The 21,948-nt window shown below is 53.6% G+C and overlaps 1 protein-coding gene across 3 annotated transcripts in view; it reads right to left on the reverse strand.

Annotated features, from left to right (window-relative positions):
• Positions 1-21,948, reverse strand: part of TNS1 (tensin 1) — a 218,177-nt gene that overhangs the window by 194,025 nt on the left and 2,204 nt on the right. For 2 of the 3 annotated variants that reach the window (XM_053598392.1, XM_053598391.1), the window contains exon 1: positions 5,033-5,195. The exons of the other annotated variant lie outside the window; for it this stretch is intronic. In XM_053598392.1, the coding sequence (XP_053454367.1) occupies positions 5,033-5,065 (33 nt within the window). In that variant the 5' untranslated portion in view covers positions 5,066-5,195. Of the gene's footprint in view, positions 1-5,032; positions 5,196-21,948 lie in introns of those variants that run through there. 3 annotated transcript variants of the gene reach the window in all.

The raw sequence follows: 21,948 nt of genomic DNA on the forward strand, positions 1-21,948 counted from the left end.
CCTGCCCACAGTTCCCTAGAGTGAAATTACACCCCATTCCCCTGGACCTGCCCTCAGAAGATAGAGAACATGTCCCATCACCAGCCACAGACACCAACTGCTGTCATCACCTGCCTGAGGAGACACTCTTAGACTCCAAGCACCCCTAAATCTCCACAGAAGGGAAGAGGGCAGCCACCAACATTTCAGGAGCAAGCTGAGGGCTTGAGAGCCAAAGATCCTATAATGCCACTGAGGAACTTGCCCCAGTAGGGCAGGATGGAGCAAAGGTTCACATCCAGGTCTGACTGAGGCAGGGTCCCCAGTTCTTAACGACTGCAGCTAGGGCAGTTCTGACAGGTGTGCCCACATGCCTGTTTGTGGCACTTGGCTGGTGGGGGGAACAGCTCACCAGCAGTGGCCAGCCCCTCTGCTTCAGGGGCCAACTATTGGCCAGTTTTGCTTAATCTTACCCATCCTCAATCGTTCTCACTTTCTGTACTTGGGTGTCTGAGTTCACAGCTTCATCTTTGATCTAGTTTCTAGATCTTCATCTTTAAATCTAGTTTGAAAATTCACCTCCCAAGGGTCTCCTGACACCTCCCCAACCCAGGTTAGGTTCTCCCTTAAATGCTCCCACCAGTGGCCATGTGGCCATGAGCAGCCACTTTACCTCCACAGGTCCCCATCTCTTTGGCTGCAAACTGGGACTCTTTTTCCCTTTCTACCTCACAGAATTACAGAGAGATTCAAATGAACATGTGTTAAGTGAAGGAAAGATAACCAGGTAAGACACAGAAAAGCCATGTCACTTGCTGGGACCCCAAAGCTAGTCAATGACAGAGCCAGGGCTCTCACCCAGTCGTCCTGGTGTCCAGGTGCCTGCTCTGACTGCTGCAGGAGAAGACCCTTGCCTCATTCTCAGGACCCCATTCACACTGAGGCTACACGCCTTGCCCCAAAGTATCCTGTGGGTGGGGAAGCAGCAGGTCAGTTCTAGGCCTTACTCAGATCTGCAGGTGGCCTTGAAAATGTGCCATCTTCCAAGAAGTGCTAACATTTATGGAGCTCTTACTGTGCAAATTTACTTTCCTAAATGCGTGTGTGAATTTGCTCATTTAAAACTTCATAGCCCTACAGAGTACAGAGATGTGAAGCTACTTGCCTATATTCACATAGCTATGGAGTGGCAGGGCCAAGATGTTCACCCCCACCCCCTGCACTGTACCCTGGGTCAGCATGCTACACTTCCTCCCAACACTGCAGAGGGAAAGCACATCATTGCTGTCCAAACTTGTGCCTCCCTCACGTGTCATTTTGGGGATCTTTGCAAAACAAGTTTCATTTCAGACCCTGGCCAATCTCATGCAGCCCAGCCCAGCTCCTAGACCTCAGTCAGGAGGGCCATACAGGTGAACAAAATTAAAGAGGTTGAGTTTGAAGGGTTAGATTGTGGTCCCCTTGGCAGGAACTTGGCACAAGGAATCTGGGGGCTCACAAAGACACTCCTAATGAACATGTGTACTTAGCACAGGGCAGGACATCAAGAAATAGAACACATCATTTTCTGTAGCTGAACATGGCCTTACAGAATAGTGTTCAAGTTTCTGGGAGTGTCAAAAAACTCAAGTGATCAGATTGAAGCCACTCAGTTTACCCCCCTTCTCAAGGGGAGCTGCACTTGGCCCCAGCCTCTACCCTGTGGTTCATCAGACCCACGTTGGCCTTTCCCCATTCCCTGAGGACAGAGGCAGCCCCTCTGTAAGGAAGGGCCTGCAGCCAGGTGCAGGGGCTCACACCTGTAATCCCAGCACTTGGGAGGCCAAGGTGGGTGGATTGCCTGAGCTCACAGGTTCGAGACCAACCTGAGCAAGAGCAAGACCCCATCTCTAAAAAGTAGCTGGGCGTTGTGGCAGGCACCTGTAGTCCCAGCTACTTGGGAGGCTGAGACAAGATAATTGCTTAAACTCAAGAGTTTGCAGTTGTTGTGAGCTGTGATGCTATGGTATTCTAACAAGGGCAACAAAGTGAGACTCTGTCTCAAAAAAAAAAAAAAAAAAAAAGAAGGGCCTGCAGCTCTAATGCCACTGCACAGTACCTAAAAGCCTCAATTGCTAGGGATCTAATTATTTTCTAAATAAACTCTACTTGAATATGTACTAGCAAATGGGAGCATTTGATGAGAAAATCAAGTTATGCATAATAAATAGCTCTGCTAATAAAGTGATTTTTATTCCTAGAGCTTGTTTAAGCTAGACACCACAGATATATTACTTCTTGGATGAAACATCTGCAGCTCTCCTCATACAAGAACATCTGAATACATATAAGGTCCAACAATTAAGTTTAAGAACTCATCTTAGAAAAGTACTATATACCTCATTACTGACTATCACTAAGGAAACCTTCCAAGTACTCCCCTTGGAAAGGTATACACTGATGCCAGTACCTAGTTCACCTTCAAGCAATTTTGGAACTCCTTTTTTGGAATGACCATCAGAGCTGTCATCATACAAGGTCTGACAATTAAGTTTGCAGACACGTCATGTGCACTTGTGTTGGCAGCACTGTACAAACAACTTAGTAAGGTTCTATAACGTTGGTATATCAGTGTCTCACAGCTGTGTTTGCGTCAACACGTAGCAGTATCTTGCTGAGTGGCATTCATGATTGTTGTTGTGTGTTTTTGTGTGCCATACGCTGACAGCTCTGATGGCCATTCTAGCAAAGGAGTTCCAAAATTGCGCTGAAGCAACTAGGCACCAGGATCGGTGCATAGATTCCCAAGAGGAGTACTTCAAAAGTGACTTAATGATAGTCAGCAATGAGGTATATAGCACTTTCTCTAAAACAAGTTCCCAACTTCAGTGTCAGACCTCATACACATGCGCATTCACCCTGAGGCACAAGACCTATCTCTTCCAGACCATGCCTCAATTTCCCCTGTGAAGCCGCAGACCCAGACAGACAGTTTTTGACCCCAGAATAGGTTGGCAGAGTCCCTGGGAAGTCAGGAGAGATCATCTGGGGAGTGGGGCCCTGTCCCATGATATCTTTCCCAGAGATATCCTCCCCCTGCCCACATCAGGTCTGGGATACAGGCAATGCCAAGAGCCAGGTGGGAGGTTGTGGAGTAGAGAAAGGACCAGCATTTATTGAGCATCTACTGTGTGCCTGAGTATGTGATCTTTTGCTATCTACTGTCTCTTTCAACCCAACCATAGAAGGTGGACATTATCCCTCCCACTTTACAAATCAGGAAACTGAGGCACAAGAAGAGAACTGTTTCGCCAAAACTGTCTATCCATAATTATGGGAAATAATGGAACTAGGATTCGAGCCCAGCCCTGTCTGGTGCCAGGACTGCTTCTTCTGTGTAGCCCACCCACGCTCCTTCAGACTCCAGCCCACCCTGGCCATGGGCATCCCAGCCAGCCAGGAAGAGACAGGGCCTAGGGCACCAGGACAGGGGAGGAAAAGGAACCAGGGAGAGACATGGGCTCGTCTGGTCTTAAAGAAGCCCAGGGGCAGCATCCACAGGACCCCTCTCTGTAGTCTCTATACCCACGGAGGGTATAACATCTGTAGGGCACTCTCCACCTGCCAGGCATTGCACAGGCACTTGGATACAGAAGCTCACACCTACCTCTCATGCCCACCTGTCTGCAATCCTCATTCTACCCATGGGAAAACTGAGGCTCATGAGGTAAGGCACTTTTCCCAAGACTTCTCAAGCAAAGGGGCTTTTAAAGCCCTCTTTCATTGACAAAACACATCGTTTCTGGAAGTCTAATCACCATCTTCCCTGCTGCGAGTCTCCCTTGCTTCCCACCCTATTGTACAGAGATGAACTTGGCAAGCCTTCCATTTGACAGAAGTCAACACCAAGCCCACAAACTACAGATGTAACCTCTGTGCAGGATGCTCCAAGCACCTTCGATCCATTACTCAGACTATCCCTGTACCCAGCCCAGCATGTCACCCAAACCCCCTCATTCTAGGACCCTCCCTCATCCTTCTCTTCTCTACCCAAAGAAAGCCTGGTTGCCCAAGTCTAAGTTCCCACAAATGTTCCCAGCCTGAACTTGCCTGGACTGAGAAGGCCCTCCTGAAGACTGTCCAAAGCAGGGAGAATATCAGGAAAGGCTACATCTGGAACCAGGGCCTAAAGCAAGCCCCCTCCCCCAAACCAGCCATCACTCTCTCAGAGCCCAACAGTAACCTCAGCCAGGGATGACTTCCTCACCCTCTTGACCCTGTGCATGCCTTTGCCCAGCTCAGACAGCCCACAGAAGGTCCTCTGAGGAAGAGGTCTCCTCCTCCTGTACCCCCACCCCCTGTAGCAGCCAGGCCTCTTCCATCCTCTATTTCCCAGGAGCCTCTGCCCAAGACTGACCTCAAGACTTTTAACCCTCACCATGTGGCCTCCAGACCTTTCCGCCCCTTAGGTACTCCCTCCCCTGATACCCACCTTCCTGAATTGAGATCAGAAGAGAAAGGAGGAAGGGAAGGCCATGGCTCCCTCCTCCAGGGTGGGGGGCAGGTTTTGGTAAGCAGAGGAGGGCTGTGGTGGATGGGCTGGCAGTGGGTGGAAGCTGAAATTGAGTCTAGACAGGATAAAAGTGATGGAGTCTCAGAATTCTCCCCCAACCTGGCTTTTCTAGACCTGATATTCAGGGTTGCTATGCCCTGTTCCCCAGGCCCCGTCATAGCCCCTCCTCAAACTTGGGCAACTGAGGGGGATGAAAAATTTTCACATAGCACAGGGTAAAGGGAAGGGGCTCCAAAAAGAATCAGACTTAATGCTGCCTTCCTTCTACTCACAGCCAGGGACTCACTTGAGGGTGGGGGTGGGAAAGGATATAGTGAGCCGTAGACCCAGGGCCTGGGCCCCATTCGTGGGCAGATCTTTGAGCTGAGGGTTGCTCAAGTCAGTCTGTCCTTCTATCTGCCAGAAGCAGAAAGGTCCCCTCTTCACTGCCAATACCCCCCATTCAGGCTCTCAGCTGAAAGACTGGGGAGGACAACGGCCGGCTAAAGCAGCTAGACCTACCCAGAGCATGCAGGACAGACAGATCCACGTCATCTTGGCTGAGTCCCGTCCTCAGGCCACACGCCACAGGGTCTGCAAAGGGCCCCCCAAAGCTCACAGCCCCCACAGAGCCGGCAGAAGGGCGCTCTGAGTTGGCTGCTGCTGCTCCGGCCCGCCAGCATCTGCCGGGCCTCTTGCCCTGCTGCCTCCAGCTCACCCTCCCTCCTCCTCCCCTCTTCCCCCACTCCACCCCCTTGTCCCAGCCTCCTCTCTCCTCCCTCCTCCACAGCTCCACCGGTGGCCTTGGGGGTCAGAAAGCCCTGCTTTGCAGGGGATGTAAAGGGAACAAGGCAAAGAGACAGCTATCGGAGGTAGGTCCCACTGAAGCCATTCCCCCACCAAGATACACACATTCTTGTGAGCCACCAAAATCCCTCCTCCTGCTCCTGATCTGGAGCTGGCAGGTCTGGAGTCTGCCCTCCTCCCTACAGGCCCCTGCCCCCAGCAAACCAGTTTCGGGGGCTTCACTCCAAAACCCTCCAGACCCTGATGGACAGACAGAACACCCCAGCTTGGCCGATCTGCACACCCGAGGCTCTTTGGCCCCTCCTCCCTCTCTTTCTGGCCTTGGAACACACACATTTGTACACACACAGTTGGGACAGACCCTGGTGCCCACATGCCAAGCTCAGTGCCCAAGACAGGCCTTAACACAGGAGAACCCGGGCTGAGACTGCGGAAGAATGGCCCTGCCCCCAGGCTGTGGATTTTGTTCCAAATTTTTTCCTATTTCATTTTTTTTTTCTTTCCTTCTCTCTTTCTTTCTTTCCTCTAAACATCTGTCCCAGCCCTTCCTGCCCTTCTGAAAAGGAGCCCCGCTCCAGGCTCCCATGAGAGTCTGTTTTTCTTGACTGTACCCTGGGCCAACATTTGGTTTGCATTTCCCCACTTCCTCCTCCTCCTCCCCCTCCCTCTCCTCCTCCCTGGGCCCAATTCCCCCTCCCACCATTCCACAGGCTACTGCTCCCCCACAAGTTTCCCCTGCCCACCAGCCCTCCCCTCTGTCTTCCCTAGGTATGCCCAGGGGCAATAGTGTGGGGTCTAAAGAGTGGGAAGAAGCTGGGTACAGAATCCAAATGTATTCTCTATTCCTGGGAAGCCCTGCAGGAATCCACAGAAAGCACCCTGGGCCCTCATTGTCTGGATCCACTACCCTCCCTCCCAGAAACTTTCCTCTTTGAGCTCTGGCCTTGGCTGGACCAAGTGAGGGTGTGAAGGGGCTGGTGAATCACCCATGCTGCTCTTTGGAGCTGTTCAGGGGAGGGAGAGAGAGCTCAGCCCGATACCCTTCTGTGGACACAAACACACACACCAGGACACACAGTCCAACTCATATAAACACACAGAATGAGGAGGACAGGGCCCCTCCCAGAGCAGGCACTTGGAGACTATTTTCCTAGACTGAATAACTTAGCAAGAAAGTCCTTGTGCCTGGGTTCCCCCCTGCCACACACACACACAAGTGTGCTGTACCTGTCTGGGGCCACATGTACAAAAAGTTCCAGGTCCCCTGCCTCTCTACCCCACCACCCAAGATCATGTCATGTCACTCTGTCAGCACCACATACAAGGCAAACCCAAGGTTCTGCCTCTGAACAAGCCTCCCCTTTCAGGTGGACCTGTACGGCTAAGTGTGACTTCCAGTCCACAGTCTAGTCAAGGCATCTATCTACCTGGGAGACCACAGGGGAAGGGAAATACTCACTGTTCATCCGAGAAAAGGCTGCCACATTCAAGCATGCAGGTTGTGCACTGCACAAGGAACTAGCCATCTATTGTTTGGTGGTTGTTAGAAATCTGGGGGAAGGGCAGCGCCTGTGGCTCAAGGAGTAGGGCGCCGGTCCCATATGCCAGAGGTGGTGGGTTCAAACCCAGCCCCGGCCAAAAAAAAAAAAAAAAGAAATCTGGGGGAAGACAACACTGAAGTGAGATGTCAAACACTGCTCCTTCCTAGAGTAGGTGCCTGAGACAAGAGTCTGTGTTCTGGTAAAGGTTTCAGGATAAGGAATGAAAGTCCTCTCTCCACACTTCTCCAAGTCCTGTAGAGCTCTGAGGCTGGAAAATGTTCTGCTGCTAGCCTGCACTCCTGCCAGAATCACACTGTCGCGCTGGACCACATACACCAGTCTGCTGGGGCTCAACTGACAATCATAGCCAACACTGAAAGAGACCAGTGTCCCACATGATGCTTGTCCTACAGTCACCACTGGGGATGTCAAGACAGACACCCTGCAAACCCTCCCTCTCTCCCCTCGCTGGGTACAGGGAAAAGCAAAGGGTTGGTCTTCAGGAGGCCTCACTGAGAGCCTCTGTGCCACCCCCCACCAGGCATCATCACCAGCCCTGCCAGCTTCCCTTCACCCCCTGAACAAGTTCAAGAGCCTGACAAGCTATGCCCAGGCACTCTCATGGATCCCCCTGCCTGCTCCCACAGCTCTCTGCCGCTGGCATCACTGAAGACCTGTCTCCCGGCAGCTATCTCTGGAGTTCTCAGAAATCACCTTGAAGCTTCCCAGAAACACTGGAAAACCAGACTAAAGACCAAGTCACAGCGACACCAACTTGTTTGGCCTCCCACGCAGCCTGAGGGGGCCCTGCTGCCTCCGCAGGCTCCTTGGCTAGGATGGAAAATGGGAGTGGACGACCCAGGGCTGGGGGTTGCCCTGGAGGAACCTGCCTCCGGAATGCCCCCTCCTCTTCCCCAAGCCTGTGGGGGTCTCTCATGTCTTCAAGTCCTTCCTGCTACTTAACCACCATCCTCCTCCCTGTTGAATGTTAAACCTGCCACCTGAGATGTCTCCAACAGTATTTCATGACCCTGTTCCAGGCTTATAAGCCTTTACTCCTCCTTCAGGGCCTGGTGTCTCTGCCCCCAACCACATGTGGGCAAGAACATAGAGCAGGCACCAGACAAGGCTGAAGAATAACCCAATCAATCAATCAATCAATGGACCCTAACCTGTTTTCCTACTCTTAGCATCCACCACCCCCTTCCCACCAAACCTTCCTTCTGACCCTCTTGAAAGGGCCTCAGGCCACCCCCACACCTTTGCCCACATCTGCAGCACCCACCCTGCCTGCTGCCAGCACCCCACTGTGGGGCTCTAGCAGGCTGCAGACTCCAGAGGCTGCAATGGCTTTGCTGAGCCTGGGATCCCCACCCTGAGCCCAGACCAGTGTCTCACAGGCAGCAGACATGGGGTTCACACACTGGCTGGTGTTCTACAGTGGGATCCAGAAGCCTCGGAACCCAGACCCCACCCTGCACCATCCTCCCCTCAACTCCTTCAGACATTTCTCTGGCAGGTTTGTGTTTAATTCTCACCCTCCTGCACACCGAGGCCTCCCTGCAGTCTTCCCCCCAAGCCCCTACTCAGTACTGTAAAAACAGCATCAGGACTGCTGGTCCTGGCACCGGCATGGGCCCGGAGCCTAGCCAAGGCAGGGAGGAGGGTGGCTGCATGCAGAAATGAGCTAATGGTCTTGGAGCCTGAGCCTGGCAGGCTCTCCCTAGGCTCGGTTTCCTCACCCACCCAGTGACCAGGCTGGTGGTCTCCAGCTGATCTTCCTTCTAGCGCCCCCTTCTGCAATGCCACAAATTCCCAAGGTCAAGGCCCAGCCTTATCTAATCCAGTCTTCCTATCTTTGATTCTTGTCCATCAAAATGATCTTCCCGGTGCCTATTCCCTCCTCTGCTACGGCTTTGAGCCTTTCCTCTGTCACCCTGGTCACAGCACCTGCAGGTCACAGTGCATCAAAGCAGGAAAGGCCCTCGAGCTCAGCTGCCTCAGGGCCACAGTAAGAGCCTTCAGAGACCAGACAGAGGTTCAATGAGGGGAGCCAGCAGGGGGTCAATGGCTCCCTGGTGGGGGCAGGCCCTAGCTGACAGGGACACTCACGCCTCAGCTCCAGCCATGGCAAAATGCAGCAACACAAGCCCACATCGTCAGATCTTTCAATCTGCCAGACAAGCCCCAATCCTGTATTTTTATATAAAAAATCATTTTACAAAATTGAAAAAAATGGAAATTTGAAAGTATTGCCTTTTTTAAAAACCACTCTGAGGGTCAAATTGAACGTGTTTGCCAGAATGGTTAGCCTTTGGGCACCTTGCACCGAATCCAGCTCCTTTGTTTAATAGACAACTACACTGCAGTCAAGGAAGATGGTGTCACTTACCAGAGGTCACAAATCCCATCAGGAGCAGAATTCCAGTCTCATGGCCCCAGGCCCTGGATTTTCTCCTAAACACTGCAGACCTCCACATTTCACACTGGGGTCACACACACCACAGCCTTCCTCCAAGCCAGTCCCAGTTCCTCACATCCAATTGGTAGGAGCAGAGCTGGCTCTAGGGGTTTCCTACAAACATTAAGCTACAGATGCCAACAGCCTGAGACATAGGAATATACATTAAAGCACTCCACTCTGGGACGCACACCCTGAGATTGTGAAATTTCATCCCCACTCCTGGAAAGCTCAGTACCAACTAACCAGGCACTTGGCTTTGGGTATTGAAGCCTAGTAACAACCTTCACTTCACAGATGCAGAATCCAAGACTCAGAGAGGTCTAGCAACTGGCTCAGAGTCACACAGCTAGAATGATTCCACACCTCTCATGAATTGGGAATTTCTCTGCTAGTTCAAGTAGCAATACAGTCACTCAGGGACGAGGGCTTATGTTCCCTAGTCCTCTCCACTCCTCATTCACAAGCTAGTGTGGCAACTTGGTAGGGAGAAGCAGAGACACACAGAGGGAAGCCAAGGACACTACTATGTGGGTCAGTTGAAACCCACTGGATCCCTAATTGCTCCAGAAGAGCCACAAGGAAGAGACCCCGGCATAGGAAGGGTCTGGCCCCTGATTCACCTATACTCTCTCTTTCAGGTAAGCCATGCTCCCTCACCCCGGCCCCATCCCTGTACACACTTGACTTTGAATTCTGGGATGCTCACACCTCTAGCAGAGGCTCCACATACCACTGTGCAGGATGTTCACTGCAGTCAAGGCATGAGTAAGGGCTCAAGTCACACCCATGCCCCATTCTCCAAGCCCTGGGATGAGATGCATCAGCCCAAAACATTGGACATTTCATGCTAATGCCCACCAAGGCAGCACATGAGCCAGGGGAGGCCCTTTTCCCTGCCCCACACCCACCAGCCCTCTGGTACTAAATTGAGGTCACTCCCTTGCACTCCAGATATGTGGGTGCTCCCTGAGAGAAAAAGCAGAGCCCGTCTGAGCCTCAGTTTCCCCAGCTGCCACAGAAAGAAGTATCACTCACTCCTTCCCCTACCTTCCCTCCACCAGCACCCTGGGTGGGGACAGTGTCTGGGCATAATCCCAGCAATGTTTAATAAGATCCTTCCCAGAGCTCGACTCCATGATCTTGATCTCTTCTCCAGCTCTAATTTCCTGCCTGACTCAGGCCCCTCAAAGGCTGGAGGGAGGCAGCTGCAGCTGCTTATCCAGCCCCTTCTCCCCCAGCACCCAGCTGAAACCTTCACCAAGGAGGAAGGGGAGTGTGGGCTAAGCAATTCCATCCTCCACTACCTTTGCAAATGAGGGGGAAATGCTAAGCAGCCCGGGGCCCAACTGACCTGGTCCTGACTGGCCATTTCTTGCTGCAGGCTGCCTTTTCCCAAATCTAGAAATCCAGGCTCCACAGCATCTGAACTCAGAGCCTAGTGGAGTGCAGACAGGGATGGTCCAAAGCTGCAGTGCTTGCCTTCCAACCAATCCCTGGGGACGATGCATTTGCTGGAAGATTTCAAAGCATACCTTGGGTGACTGGAGCAAGAGCCCGCTGGCACCTTTCCCCACTGCGGAACAGCAGAGGGGGAAACTGAGGCTCAGAGGCAATGCCTGGGAGAAGGCTGGAAGTTCAAACACCCAATAGAGTAGGAAGATCCCTTGGATGGGAAGAGTGGATACTAGAGAGATGTATCCACTAGTGGATGGAGAGATCTCTCCATCCCCATATACCCCATATACCCCATATATGGGGTATACCCCATATACCCCAGGTCAGGCCTGCCTGCTGGTCTGGAAGGCAACAATAACAATAATGATAACAATCCTAATTTTTATTGAACACCTGCTATGGAGTAGGTACACTGTTAAACACTTCAAATACATTACCAAGTTTAATTGCCATAATGCTCCAAAGACCTACATATTTTTTTCATCCCCATTTTACAGGTCAGAAAACTGAGATACAGGCAGATTCTGTAACTTGCCCAAGGTCTATAGCTAGTAAGTGGTAGAGCCAGAATTCAAAGCTAGCCAGGCTGTCATCATAGCAGGCACTCTTAACCAGAATGTGGACTGCACACCACCCCCCATGTGACAGGGGCCACCTGCTCCCCCCAGGGAGTGAAGAGTGGGTCACAAAGCCAGGACCTCCAGTCCCTGGAATCCTTCCCCTCATAAGAGGCTCCTGGAGGCCTTGGTCATACTCTTAGGGTACCCCTACCCCTCTAGAGGAGAATTTAAGGTTATACTCAGTTTTTCCAGTTCCCTACTCTGTGGCTATGCCCCCTGCTCCACAATCGTGGCAGTGCCCCTGCCCCCACAAACATACACATACCTCAAAGGCAAGGGCAAGGATCCTCTCTGGGGATCCCAGAGACAAAGAGCTCAACTAGGACACACACACCCACAGTACTGCCGGTACCCCCAGCCACACCCCCGGTGAACCTGGACACTGCTTCCCGCCTGGGCCCCCAGCTCGCACCCTTTCCCATCTATTTCCCTGATCCCTCCATCCTCCTGAGTGGTGGGAAATGCCTCCTGACTTGCCCCCCAAGTGCCCTAGGCCTTAACTCTGCAGCTTCTGGGGGCTGAGGTCAGGGAGCTATTTCCAGGACCAAATTTCCCCTCCACTGAAATTACAGAGGAAACTTACAACCCCAGGAACGTCCCCTGTACCCCAAATCCACCAACCTCCCACAGACTCCAGTGCTATCCCAGGGGTGTGCGCAGCTAGTCCCTGTCCTGGATCAATGAAGCATAGGTGGGGGCTCCCCCCAAGTCCCCGAACTCTGATGACAGCTAGGGTGACAACGCCAAGATGTGGTGTCCCCGAGAGCGGAAGCGTGACAGTCAAATGGGATTCCCAGGAACCTGCGAAGAGAGGAGTGCCTGTGGGAAGGGAAGGTCCGAAGGGGCCAGGTGTGACAATGGGCGTTACCTGGCTGCGGAGGCAGAAGCTCAGGGGCAGGAGGCAAGAGAAGAGGTACTTGCCCCATCGGATCATGCAGGAAAAGCACCAGCTCAGCCGAGTCATGTTGCCCCAAGAATGGGCGCCTGGGGCGCGAGAGTTGGGAGAGGAGGACGCTGCTCCTGGGTGCGGGGTGGGAGTTGGGGGAGGAAGTCAGGAACCCTGCCCACTGGGTCTCTCCGATCCTCAGCCCCGAAGCAGCAGCCCGAGCGTCCTGCCACCTCTAGCGGGATGAGCGGGGCGGGGATCCCGTGGCGCGGCCCCGACGTGTCTCCATCTCCCCGGAATCCCCTGCGGGTGGCGCGGGCGGCAGCAGGGCGCTGACGCCCCCGGGGACTTCCTCGGTGGCTGCCTCCCTCCTCCGCTGGCCACGTGACAGCCTCCGCGGCAGGCTTCCCGGGCGTGCTGAGGGGCGGGCGCCGGCACCCCGGCAACTTCTGAGCTCCGGGACCCGCGCAGGGGAGGAGGGCAGGGATGAGGGGCCGGCCGTCCACCTGCAAAGAAGGAGCAGCAGCCTCGGAAGCCCAGGAGCAGCAGCAGCATTGTGCTCCAGGCTGCAGTGAGTGTGCGAAGTGTGTGGGGTGTGTGTGTGTGTATATACGTGTGTGTGTGCGCGTGTGCGCGCGCGCGCGCAGCAGGTGTGGATTCCCTCCAGAGCTCACTCCAATTCCCATATTGCTCCCCCGGGCATAATGTGATTAACTTAAACGCAGACCTCAGGCTTCTACCACCCAAGCAGAAACATCCCCCAGCAGGACGGCCCCTGGGGACACTGCACTCAATCTGGATCAGCTGTCCCCTCCAACCTTTGATCCTGGCTGCACCGGAACTCTTTGGCTAAGATCTCTCCCCAGCCAACTCAGGGCGCAGGGACACTAAAGTAACCAACCAAACAGCTTCCACAGGTTGGAAGGGACACTGCCTCAGGCCACCCTCCGGCAAAGGCCACAGCCTCCTGTTCTGGGTTCAAAGCCTCCCTTCCCAGCTGGCTCTTTCTGCCCTCCTCCATCGTGTCCTGCCTCTGTTGTGCCCAGGCTAACAGAGGATGGGAGCCTCCCAGGAGTATTGTTTGAGATCCCCATATTGGATCCCTGGAACTAGGGAGAGCAAAGAAAGAAAGGGGAGGCAGAGGCACTGGACTCTGGAGGGGGCAGAGAAACAGGGGACAAAGGCAGAGAGACCCAGGCAGGGACCCACAGACAGACAGGCTATGGAGAGCTGGAAGACCAGCCATGAGCTGTGACCCTGACTGTGGCTGCAGAACAGGGAAGGCAGCCAGCCAGGCCCTAGAGAAGGGGGAGGAGGGGCTGCAACTGGGCCTTTGCCACAGCAACGGCCTCTGGAGCCCTGCCAGACCCCCCGCCCCCTACACTCTGGGGGCCCAGGCTGCACTAGCGCCATCTCAGGGCCATTTTTCCTGGTGATGCTGCTTCCCCATCCCCTTTCTTCCTGCTCCAATAAGGATCTCTTTCCCAACATGTAGGCTGAGGACCTGAGAGTTTCTCAGCAGCTCCCCCACCTACCCACAAGCTTTCCTTTCCCCCAGCAGACCGCTGGGCCTGCTCATCCACACCTCAGCTCCCACCCAGAGACAAGGCACTTTGGGAGAGATGGGCAGGAGCCCAGGGAGGCAGCCAATGAGGGAGGAGGAGGCTCTTGATGCGGCATGGACAGAGAGAAGGGGAAGGACAGACATTCCGGCTCCCAGCCCCTATCAACCGTCTAAAAAGAGGGGCCATCATTACCCCCAACAAAGGCTCTTGCTGAAAGCTGAAGGGACATGAGGCAAGGAGGTGGAGGGGACTTGTGAACCCCAACCACAGCCAGCCCAGCCCTAGCCAGGCCTCTGTTCATGCCCAGGATCTCCTGCCAAGTGCTGAACATGGCTGCAGCCTCCCAGAGGGTGTTCCTCCTCTTTGGGGGCCTTCAACCCCCATAGCCTCTGCACCCTGGTCCCAGAGGAAACAGATGAGGCATGAGATAGGAGGAAATGGGGTTTAACCCATAGCAAATGGATCAGTGTTTAATAGAAAGAAATCACCTGTGGAATTTTGTAAATAAGAGATAATTCTTCAGACAGGAGTGACTGAAGTGTGGCCTTGCCTAGACTGAGACAGGAGGATAAGATGACTTCTTCTTAAGAAAATTCTTTCTTTCTTTCTTTTTTTTTTTTGAGACAGAGTTTTGCTATGTTGCCCTCAGTAGAGTGCTATGGTGTCACAGCTCACAGCAACCTCAAACTCTTGGGCATAAGCGATTCTCTTGCCTCAGCCTCCCAGGTAGCTGAGACTATAGGTGCCCACCACAACACCCAGCTATTTTTTGTTGTTGTTGTAGTTGTCATTGTTTAGCAGGCCTGGGCCAGGTTTGAACCCACCAGCCCCAGTGTATGTGGCCGGTGCCCTAACCACTGAGCTATGGACACCAAGCCAGAAAATTCTTAAGTCTTCTCAGCAAACATAAAAGAAGGAAGAGAGGCCAGGCATGATGGCTCACCCTGTAATCCCAGCACTCAGGCAGGCTGAGGTGGGTGATATTGCTTGAGCTCAAGAGTTTGAAACCAGCCTGAGCAAGAGCAAGACCCCAAGTGTGGTGGTGCATGCCTGGAATCCTAGGTACTTGGGAGGCTGAGGCAAGAGGATTGCTCAAGTCCAAGAGTTTAAGGCTGCTGTGAGCTATGATAATGCCACTGCATTACTCTACTCAGGATAACAGAGTAAAATTCTGTATGCACACACACAAAAAAAATGAGGAGAGTGAGAACATGGAGAAAAAGGGAAGGATTGGTAAGACTAGATCCAACCAGTCCTTCCCAAAGTGTAGATCCTGATGAAAATGACTCAGAAGGGCAGAGTCCTTCACTTCCAGCCACTGCCCAGAAGGAGGTGCCATAAGACAATGACCCTCCAAGGAGAGTGGGAAGTATCCAAGGCTTTCAGGGACGTGAAGCCCAACCTGTCACTGCCAGGAGGGTCTACCCAACTTGCCCCTTGCAACCTCTGTCCCTACTACCCAGCACATAGCTTCATGCCAGAGGTCTCATCACCTGGAGGTCAATGCCTCTGTTCTGCTCTGTTTTCATCACCAGAAGAGGCAAAATCCAAGGGATAACAACTGCGGGTCCCCAAACCCTCCTGAAGCTACTCCCGAACCTCTTAGAACAATGGTTCTCAACCTTCCTAATGCCGTGACCCTTTAATATACAGTTCCTCATGTTGTGGTGACCCCCAACCATAAAATTATTTTCATTGCTACTTTGTAACTGTAATTTTGCTACTGTTATGAATCATAATGTAAATATCTGATATGCAGGATGTATTTTCTTTGTTACAAAGGTGTAGCGACCCACAGGTTGAGAACCGCTGTCTTAGAAGGTTCTACCAGGGATCTCCTTTGTTTCCTCTTTCACCAAAACTCATGTATGGGGGTGGGTTCCAAGCCCAAAAGGTCTCCTCTCAGTCTCGATCTCTTTTCTTCCCCAAAGCACTCAAAGCACCAGAAACTGCATCCAGCACCTGGCAGGCACTCAGTTCCTCTTCCCTGCCTCCTATCCCACCTTCAGGCCCCCGAGCTTCAGAGACACAGATGCAAGTCTCCTCCATGAGAACCAGGCGGGGATGCTCAGACGTGGGGAGTACACCGTGAGAGAGGGGCTGGGCAGCCTGGGCTGACTCTGGGCCACCTGAGAGGCCTCCTGCCAGACCCCAGGAAGCCCCCATGCTGGTATCCAATAGCAGCCCCCAGCTCCTCACCTCTCCCTCCCCAGTGCAGCTTTTGCAGAGCTGGCCTGGGTTAACTCAACTTCTGGGGACTCCTTGCCCCCTGTCTATGTGCCTCAGCCCTCTCCAGGTTCCCACGGCCCCCAGGCCTATCTCCTAGTCCTGCCATTCTGCACATCCTTCCCCATCTGGCTAGGGAGCCATGCTGAGGGTCTGGCCAGGACTCAGAGAGGAGGAGTGACTTCTCCCCCACCCCACCATGTCCATGCAGCCTGGAGACCTGGATGCTGAATGCAGGCCAGGGAGGAGATTCCAGAGTCTCTGGCCAGGTGTTATGGAGGCCATGTTCTCAGAGAGAGGCTGCTCTGGGCCCTCCTCCACAAGTTCTCCCTGGGTCAGAGCCAGGAGGGCCCGCCTTTCCCGGAGAAGGGAGAGAATGGGAAGCTTCCCAAAGGTCGCCAACACAGGTGTGAGGAAAACAAGAGAGCAGGTCAGGGAAGGTACAGAGCCTTCTCTGTCCCAGGCCCTCAGGGCCACAGTGCTCCTGGCTGGTTTTGTCTGCAGGGGGACAAAGGCGGCTCCTGTTAGAGGAAAATCCCTCGGGCATCTGATTGGAGGCTCCAGCTCTCACTTTCACACCCAGAAAGAGATGCTCAGCCACAGCTCCCTAGGGACCTCCAAGCCTTTCTCCTCCCCTAGAAGGGGACAGCAGCTCAGGCCTTGCCTCTCCCCAGCCCCCAGCCGGAGAGGTAGAATTCACCACTATTCCAGTCACAGTGATTCCTCCCACTGCCCCCAGGGGGCTCTCCATGGGTCCCACCTCCCAGGGTGGTTCCCAGGCCCCTCAGCACCTGCCGCAGACGTGGATGGATTTCAGCAGCTGCACTCATGGTGGACCTACACAGCCGCCTCGAACAAGGCGCGGAACTCCCCCCCACCCCCAGCCTCTCTCTAGGCAACAAAATAGGGGATCCTGGGGAGCTGGGACCCCATCTCATGTGGACTCTGTGGGGCTCCTAATGTGGCCTCCTCTGACACTTCTTAAAAGTCCCTCCATTCCTTCCAGCCCAACTCTGTGTCACCGGCATGTTCATTTCTTCATAGCACTTAGCACTGTCCCTTGTTGATGTACCTGCTCACTTCCTCCCTGTCACACCCTCTTCCTCAACAGAACACCAGCTCTCAGGGGACCTTGTCAGTCATTCAGGGTTGCATCTCTAGTACCTATGATGGTGCCTGGCCTGTGGCCAATAAACATGAGTTACTTGGTAAGTTAATTGGGTGACTGCATGAATAAAAGAGAGGGAGGGAGAGAGGAAGGAAGGACAGGCCATTCCTGTTTCCAGATCCACTGGCTCCATCCAGCTGGGGTGTGAGTGAGTGAGGGTCATCATGTTCAGCGCTCTTACTGCTGCAACAGCTGGGATGGTGTTCATACACCTACATTCCAGCCACCCCCCACAGGGGACCCCATCTCCCTGTTCTGAAATAGGCCCCTAGTATCCAGTGATGATGCTAGCTCAACTCGAAGAAGACCCAATTCCTTCCCCTGCCCCTAATTTACATGAGAACACAGAGGCCCAGAGAGGTATAGTGACTTTCCTGGGATCTCACAGCTAGAAAGAGGTAGTGCCAGACTGGACGGAGGCCCCCATTCCTAGGCCATGGCTTTTCCATAGCACAGCATTGTGGCCAGAAGAGCAGAAAGGTGGGAGAGAAGGGACTGGAGAGAAGGGAGGGAGTATTCCTCCTTTCACACAGATCCCAAGGAAGTGAGTCCAGTCCCTAAGTTCTCTCTCTCCCCTTTACTACCACTAGCGCAGTTCTCTGATCCCTGACAGGCAGGAAGTTCCTCTTGATACCTAACCTCCATTCCCCCTCTCAAATTCCAGACCATTTCCTCTCAGTCTGTCTTGCTTGGGGAAGAACAGCTTGGCCACTCTCTTTTGCACAATGAATGCCTTCAGACCCTGGCAGCTCATTATTCAGTCCCCCACCTCGCCCCTACCCCTCTCTCTCTATTCTTCAGGCTGAGAATCCCAGGTCCTCTGGGCCCCTTTCCAAATGACTTCCATCCCCACCATGGCAGCTGACATGATAAACGGTGGGTGGGGGAGGGGTGGAGACAGGCCCGGAGTGATGGTGGGTTTCCATCCATGAGGAACCTGAGGCCTGAGTATCCTCCCTGGGCAGACCAGAGCAATTGAGGGTGGGGAAGAGTTCCGGAGGGCATTCTGGTCCTCCCTCTGCCCTGGGTGTTTCTTGCAGGGCTAGGATGGAGTCTGCAGCCCTAGGAGCCCTGGACTGCTGGGTCTGAGCCCAGGCTCCCACAATGAGATTAAAGCAAGGACTGTCTAATTGATTCTGATGGAACTGAAAGAGAGAGGGAGATGAATGGAGCAAGCAGGAGGAAAGGGAGGAAGGAGGGCAAGGGAAGGCGGAGGACAGGGGAGGGCCCAGTCTGGGAAGCCCAGTGGCATGCACACCAGCTAACACAATTACCATGCGCCCCACTCCCACCCGCCCCCCTTCCTGGGAAGGCAGCCCACTGGCTGGTCTGCCACTGAACTGACAGAGGTGGTTGGGTTGGGAGGCACTGCAGGAGGGGAGCTCCCAGTCCTAGGAGCCAAGATGACACAGAAAGGCAAAAACAGTGACAGTAACTGACAGACAGCAAAAGACATCAGGAGAGACAGACAGGCACACAGGGGCAGATCCAGACAGATAATTCAGGTACATACCCACCCACAAGCTCACTCCCTGCAGCTCACTGGTCCTGCAGCTCACTCCCACCCCATCTGTTTCCAGCTGGGTCATCTTACTGGGCTCCTCTCCCAGGCCCACTCCCACACCACTAACCCTGCAGTATGAGGAGAGGCCCAAGAAACAGACTCCAGGACTCTCTAGCCCCCTACCGAGACCAGAGCCCTGGCCTATGCCTTGCAGACACCCAGGGAGCTGTGAGAAGGAATGAGGGCCAGGAGGAGCTGGGTCACCCACACAGACAGAACACAGGCGGTGCTCACGGCTGTGATGTGGACAGGAGGACAGGAGGAAGGAAATGGAGCCTCTGAGAGACGATCCAGGATAGGAGAGGCAGTGCGGCTGAGACAGACATCAAAGACTGGAGGAGGAGTGAGCCAAAGCCAGTGTGAGTGCAGAGAGGGAGACAGGCAAACCAGGAGGAGAGCAAACGGGAGGGAGGAAGAGGAGGCAGGGAGGCAGATAGAGGGCTCCTGACTAGCCTACAAAGAGCAGGGATGCAGTGAAGGGCCAGCACCTAGGGAAGAGGGGAGAGGAAAGGAATCAAAGAAAGAGGACGCGTAGGGGCCAGCCAGCTAGCCAGCCAGCCAGGGCACCTGAGGCATAAAACACAGTGGCATGATCCCATCCCCAGACTCCAGAAGCAAGCAAGGCTGGGGGCTCCCAGGGACTCTAGTCTCTCCAGGCTCAGACCACTGAAGGGAATGACCCAGACGGGAGTATCAGTGGACACACCCAAGGAGGGATAGAACCACCCTGGGCCAAAGGTCTCATGGCACATGACTTCTGACTAGCAGTAGGCCACCTCTGGATCAGGGCTAGAACAAGCTCCTAGGAGTCCTTAAGCCCACCCAGACATGAGTCCTACACTGCTCCACAGAAGCCAGGGGAGATGGCACCTCAGTGTGCTTTGGCTGGATCCTGTGTCCCCTTGTTGCTAAGGCAAGGCTCTCTGGGAGCCTGCAGACCCCCATCGTCTGTCTCCCCTGAACCACACAGTATAATTTGGCTTCCTTCTTCCCCCAACCCAAAGGGTCTCAGGCTCCTTTGTGACCTATGTGAGCCTGGCTTCTGGCACATTCTATGTTCACTTTGTCTGGTGGCTTCAGGACATATTAGGGCAGGCCTAACCCCAAGAAGACCAGAAAGGACAAGGTCTCTGATGTAACCTCCCTTAGGCAGCCGGCCTCATCCCAGCCAAGCCCAGTCAGCCCCGTGGATGGATAAGGTTGGGGCGCAGCCCTCTGGAGCTTCAATGTCCTCATCTGCAAAATGAGTACCACTGCAACTGCCTTTCTTACCTGCCAGAGCAGTTGAAAATAGGCCAGGAGAAAATGTGTAAGAAGCATTCCCTCCACTGTCCCCATCGTCTCCTCTCAAGGACAAGTAGCCAGGGACAAAGCCAGCAAAGAGACCAGGGTCAAATCCTGGCCCTGGCACTTATGGGCTTTTGACCTGGGTGAGATTATTTGCCTATTCTGAGCCTCTGTTTCCTTTTCTGTCAGATGGAGATAAGATTCCTAACCTCATGGGGTAACTGTGAGGATTAAATAAATGTGGAAATGCCTGAATCTGATCCATCAAGGTGCCCCCGGGAGCTACTAGACACACATCTCCAGGCACCTGGAGGTCACCTGGGCAAGTTTATCCACAGCTCTTCCTGGGTCTACCAGTTGCACGCTGCTGCGCCCCCACCCCGCCCCCCCGGCCCCCCACTGCACTCACCAGACAGATGCTTTCAGCCAGAGCACCCTGTCCAGAACATGCAGTTCACACCACTGCCCAGGGAATGGATGCCTGAGGAAGAGGAGCCAGGAGTCCCAGGATGATGAGGCCAAAACATCATTGTGAGGAGATGGTGGAGCTAGGCCAGAGGAGAGGTAGAATGGGGCCACATGAAGAGTTTGGAACCCTGGAAGAGAGAGGAATTGAAGCATGCCTCTCAGAGAAGAGAGAGAAGGGAGCAATAATTTTCTGAGCACCCTCAGCCCAACTGAAGACAAATAGAAGGAAATGAGCCAGCACTAAAGCAGAAAATGCTCAAATCAGACAGCAGGCAGAACTTTCAATGAGGCCCCTCACTCCCAGAGATACCTGTTTTCACCCTACTATTCCCCAAATGAGGTTTGAGTCTTCAGTTTTCCATGACTCCACATAAAATTTTATAAAAGTATCCAAGTCCCTCCTTACCTTACTAGGAAAACAGGCCAGGCCTGCTACCCCAGGCCCCAAATCTCTAATCTCACACAGCTTGGAGCCTGCTATTCTTTGACAGAAACCAAAACCAATTCCTGCCATCCAGGGCCATGTTAGACCCTCTGGGGGACTAGGCCACTTCACAGGCAGACATCTGCTCCCATCCCCCAGAGCCCCTTCTCCAAACACCAGACTGTCCCCTCCCTTGTATTTTCTGTCTTTGGAAGGCAAAGCAAGGATGCGCAGGCTCAGTATGTGAGGTAGGGGAGGGTGGGGGGAGGCTGTTAAGCAACTTGGAAGACAGGGAGGAGCCTCTTAGGGCTGAGGGACCCCCACTCCTGTTTCTTGAAGTTTGTAAGGAGGGGCTGGAACTTGAATAGGACAGGGTCAGACATATTAGGTTTGGGGGGCCCAAAGGAAGAAAGCAAACATGGGCCTGGAAATGGTGGAATCATATACAACATACACAGACACACATAAAGCACATGTCTCCCACAGGAAAAGTGGGTGTCAAGAGGATAAGGGCCGGGCTGCGACCCACAGCCGAGGAGTGGGGATCTGGGGCAGGGAAGAATGGAAGCAAGGAGAGCTGGGCATCCCCCAGAAGGAGAAGAGTACGTACTAAAGGAACTTTCTGGCCATTTTTGGACCTCAAATGACTGTGTCCACATGCAGACCTGGTGTAAAACAGCATGTTAATGAGGTTACTAGCCAGGGAGTTCTGTCTCTGACATCTTCTTGCCTATAGGGAGATGACAGTTTGGGGGCTTCCCTAGAGGTAAGAACCACCCTAATCTCATCCAGCAAGCCCCCTATCTCTCTGGGGAAAACCCCTCTTTCCCTCTAGACAGGAGCATCAAGGTGGGGGTCTCTCAGAGTCTCTTCCCATCCTTAGGTCCCTTTCTAGGTGCCCAAATCCCCTTATGCCTTTGTCCCTCTCACCCTAAACTTCCTCTTTCCTTGGGGGACCTGATC

Source organism: Nycticebus coucang, chromosome 7 (genome assembly GCF_027406575.1).
Source record: "Nycticebus coucang isolate mNycCou1 chromosome 7, mNycCou1.pri, whole genome shotgun sequence".
Classification (NCBI taxonomy): Eukaryota; Metazoa; Chordata; class Mammalia; order Primates; family Lorisidae; genus Nycticebus; species Nycticebus coucang.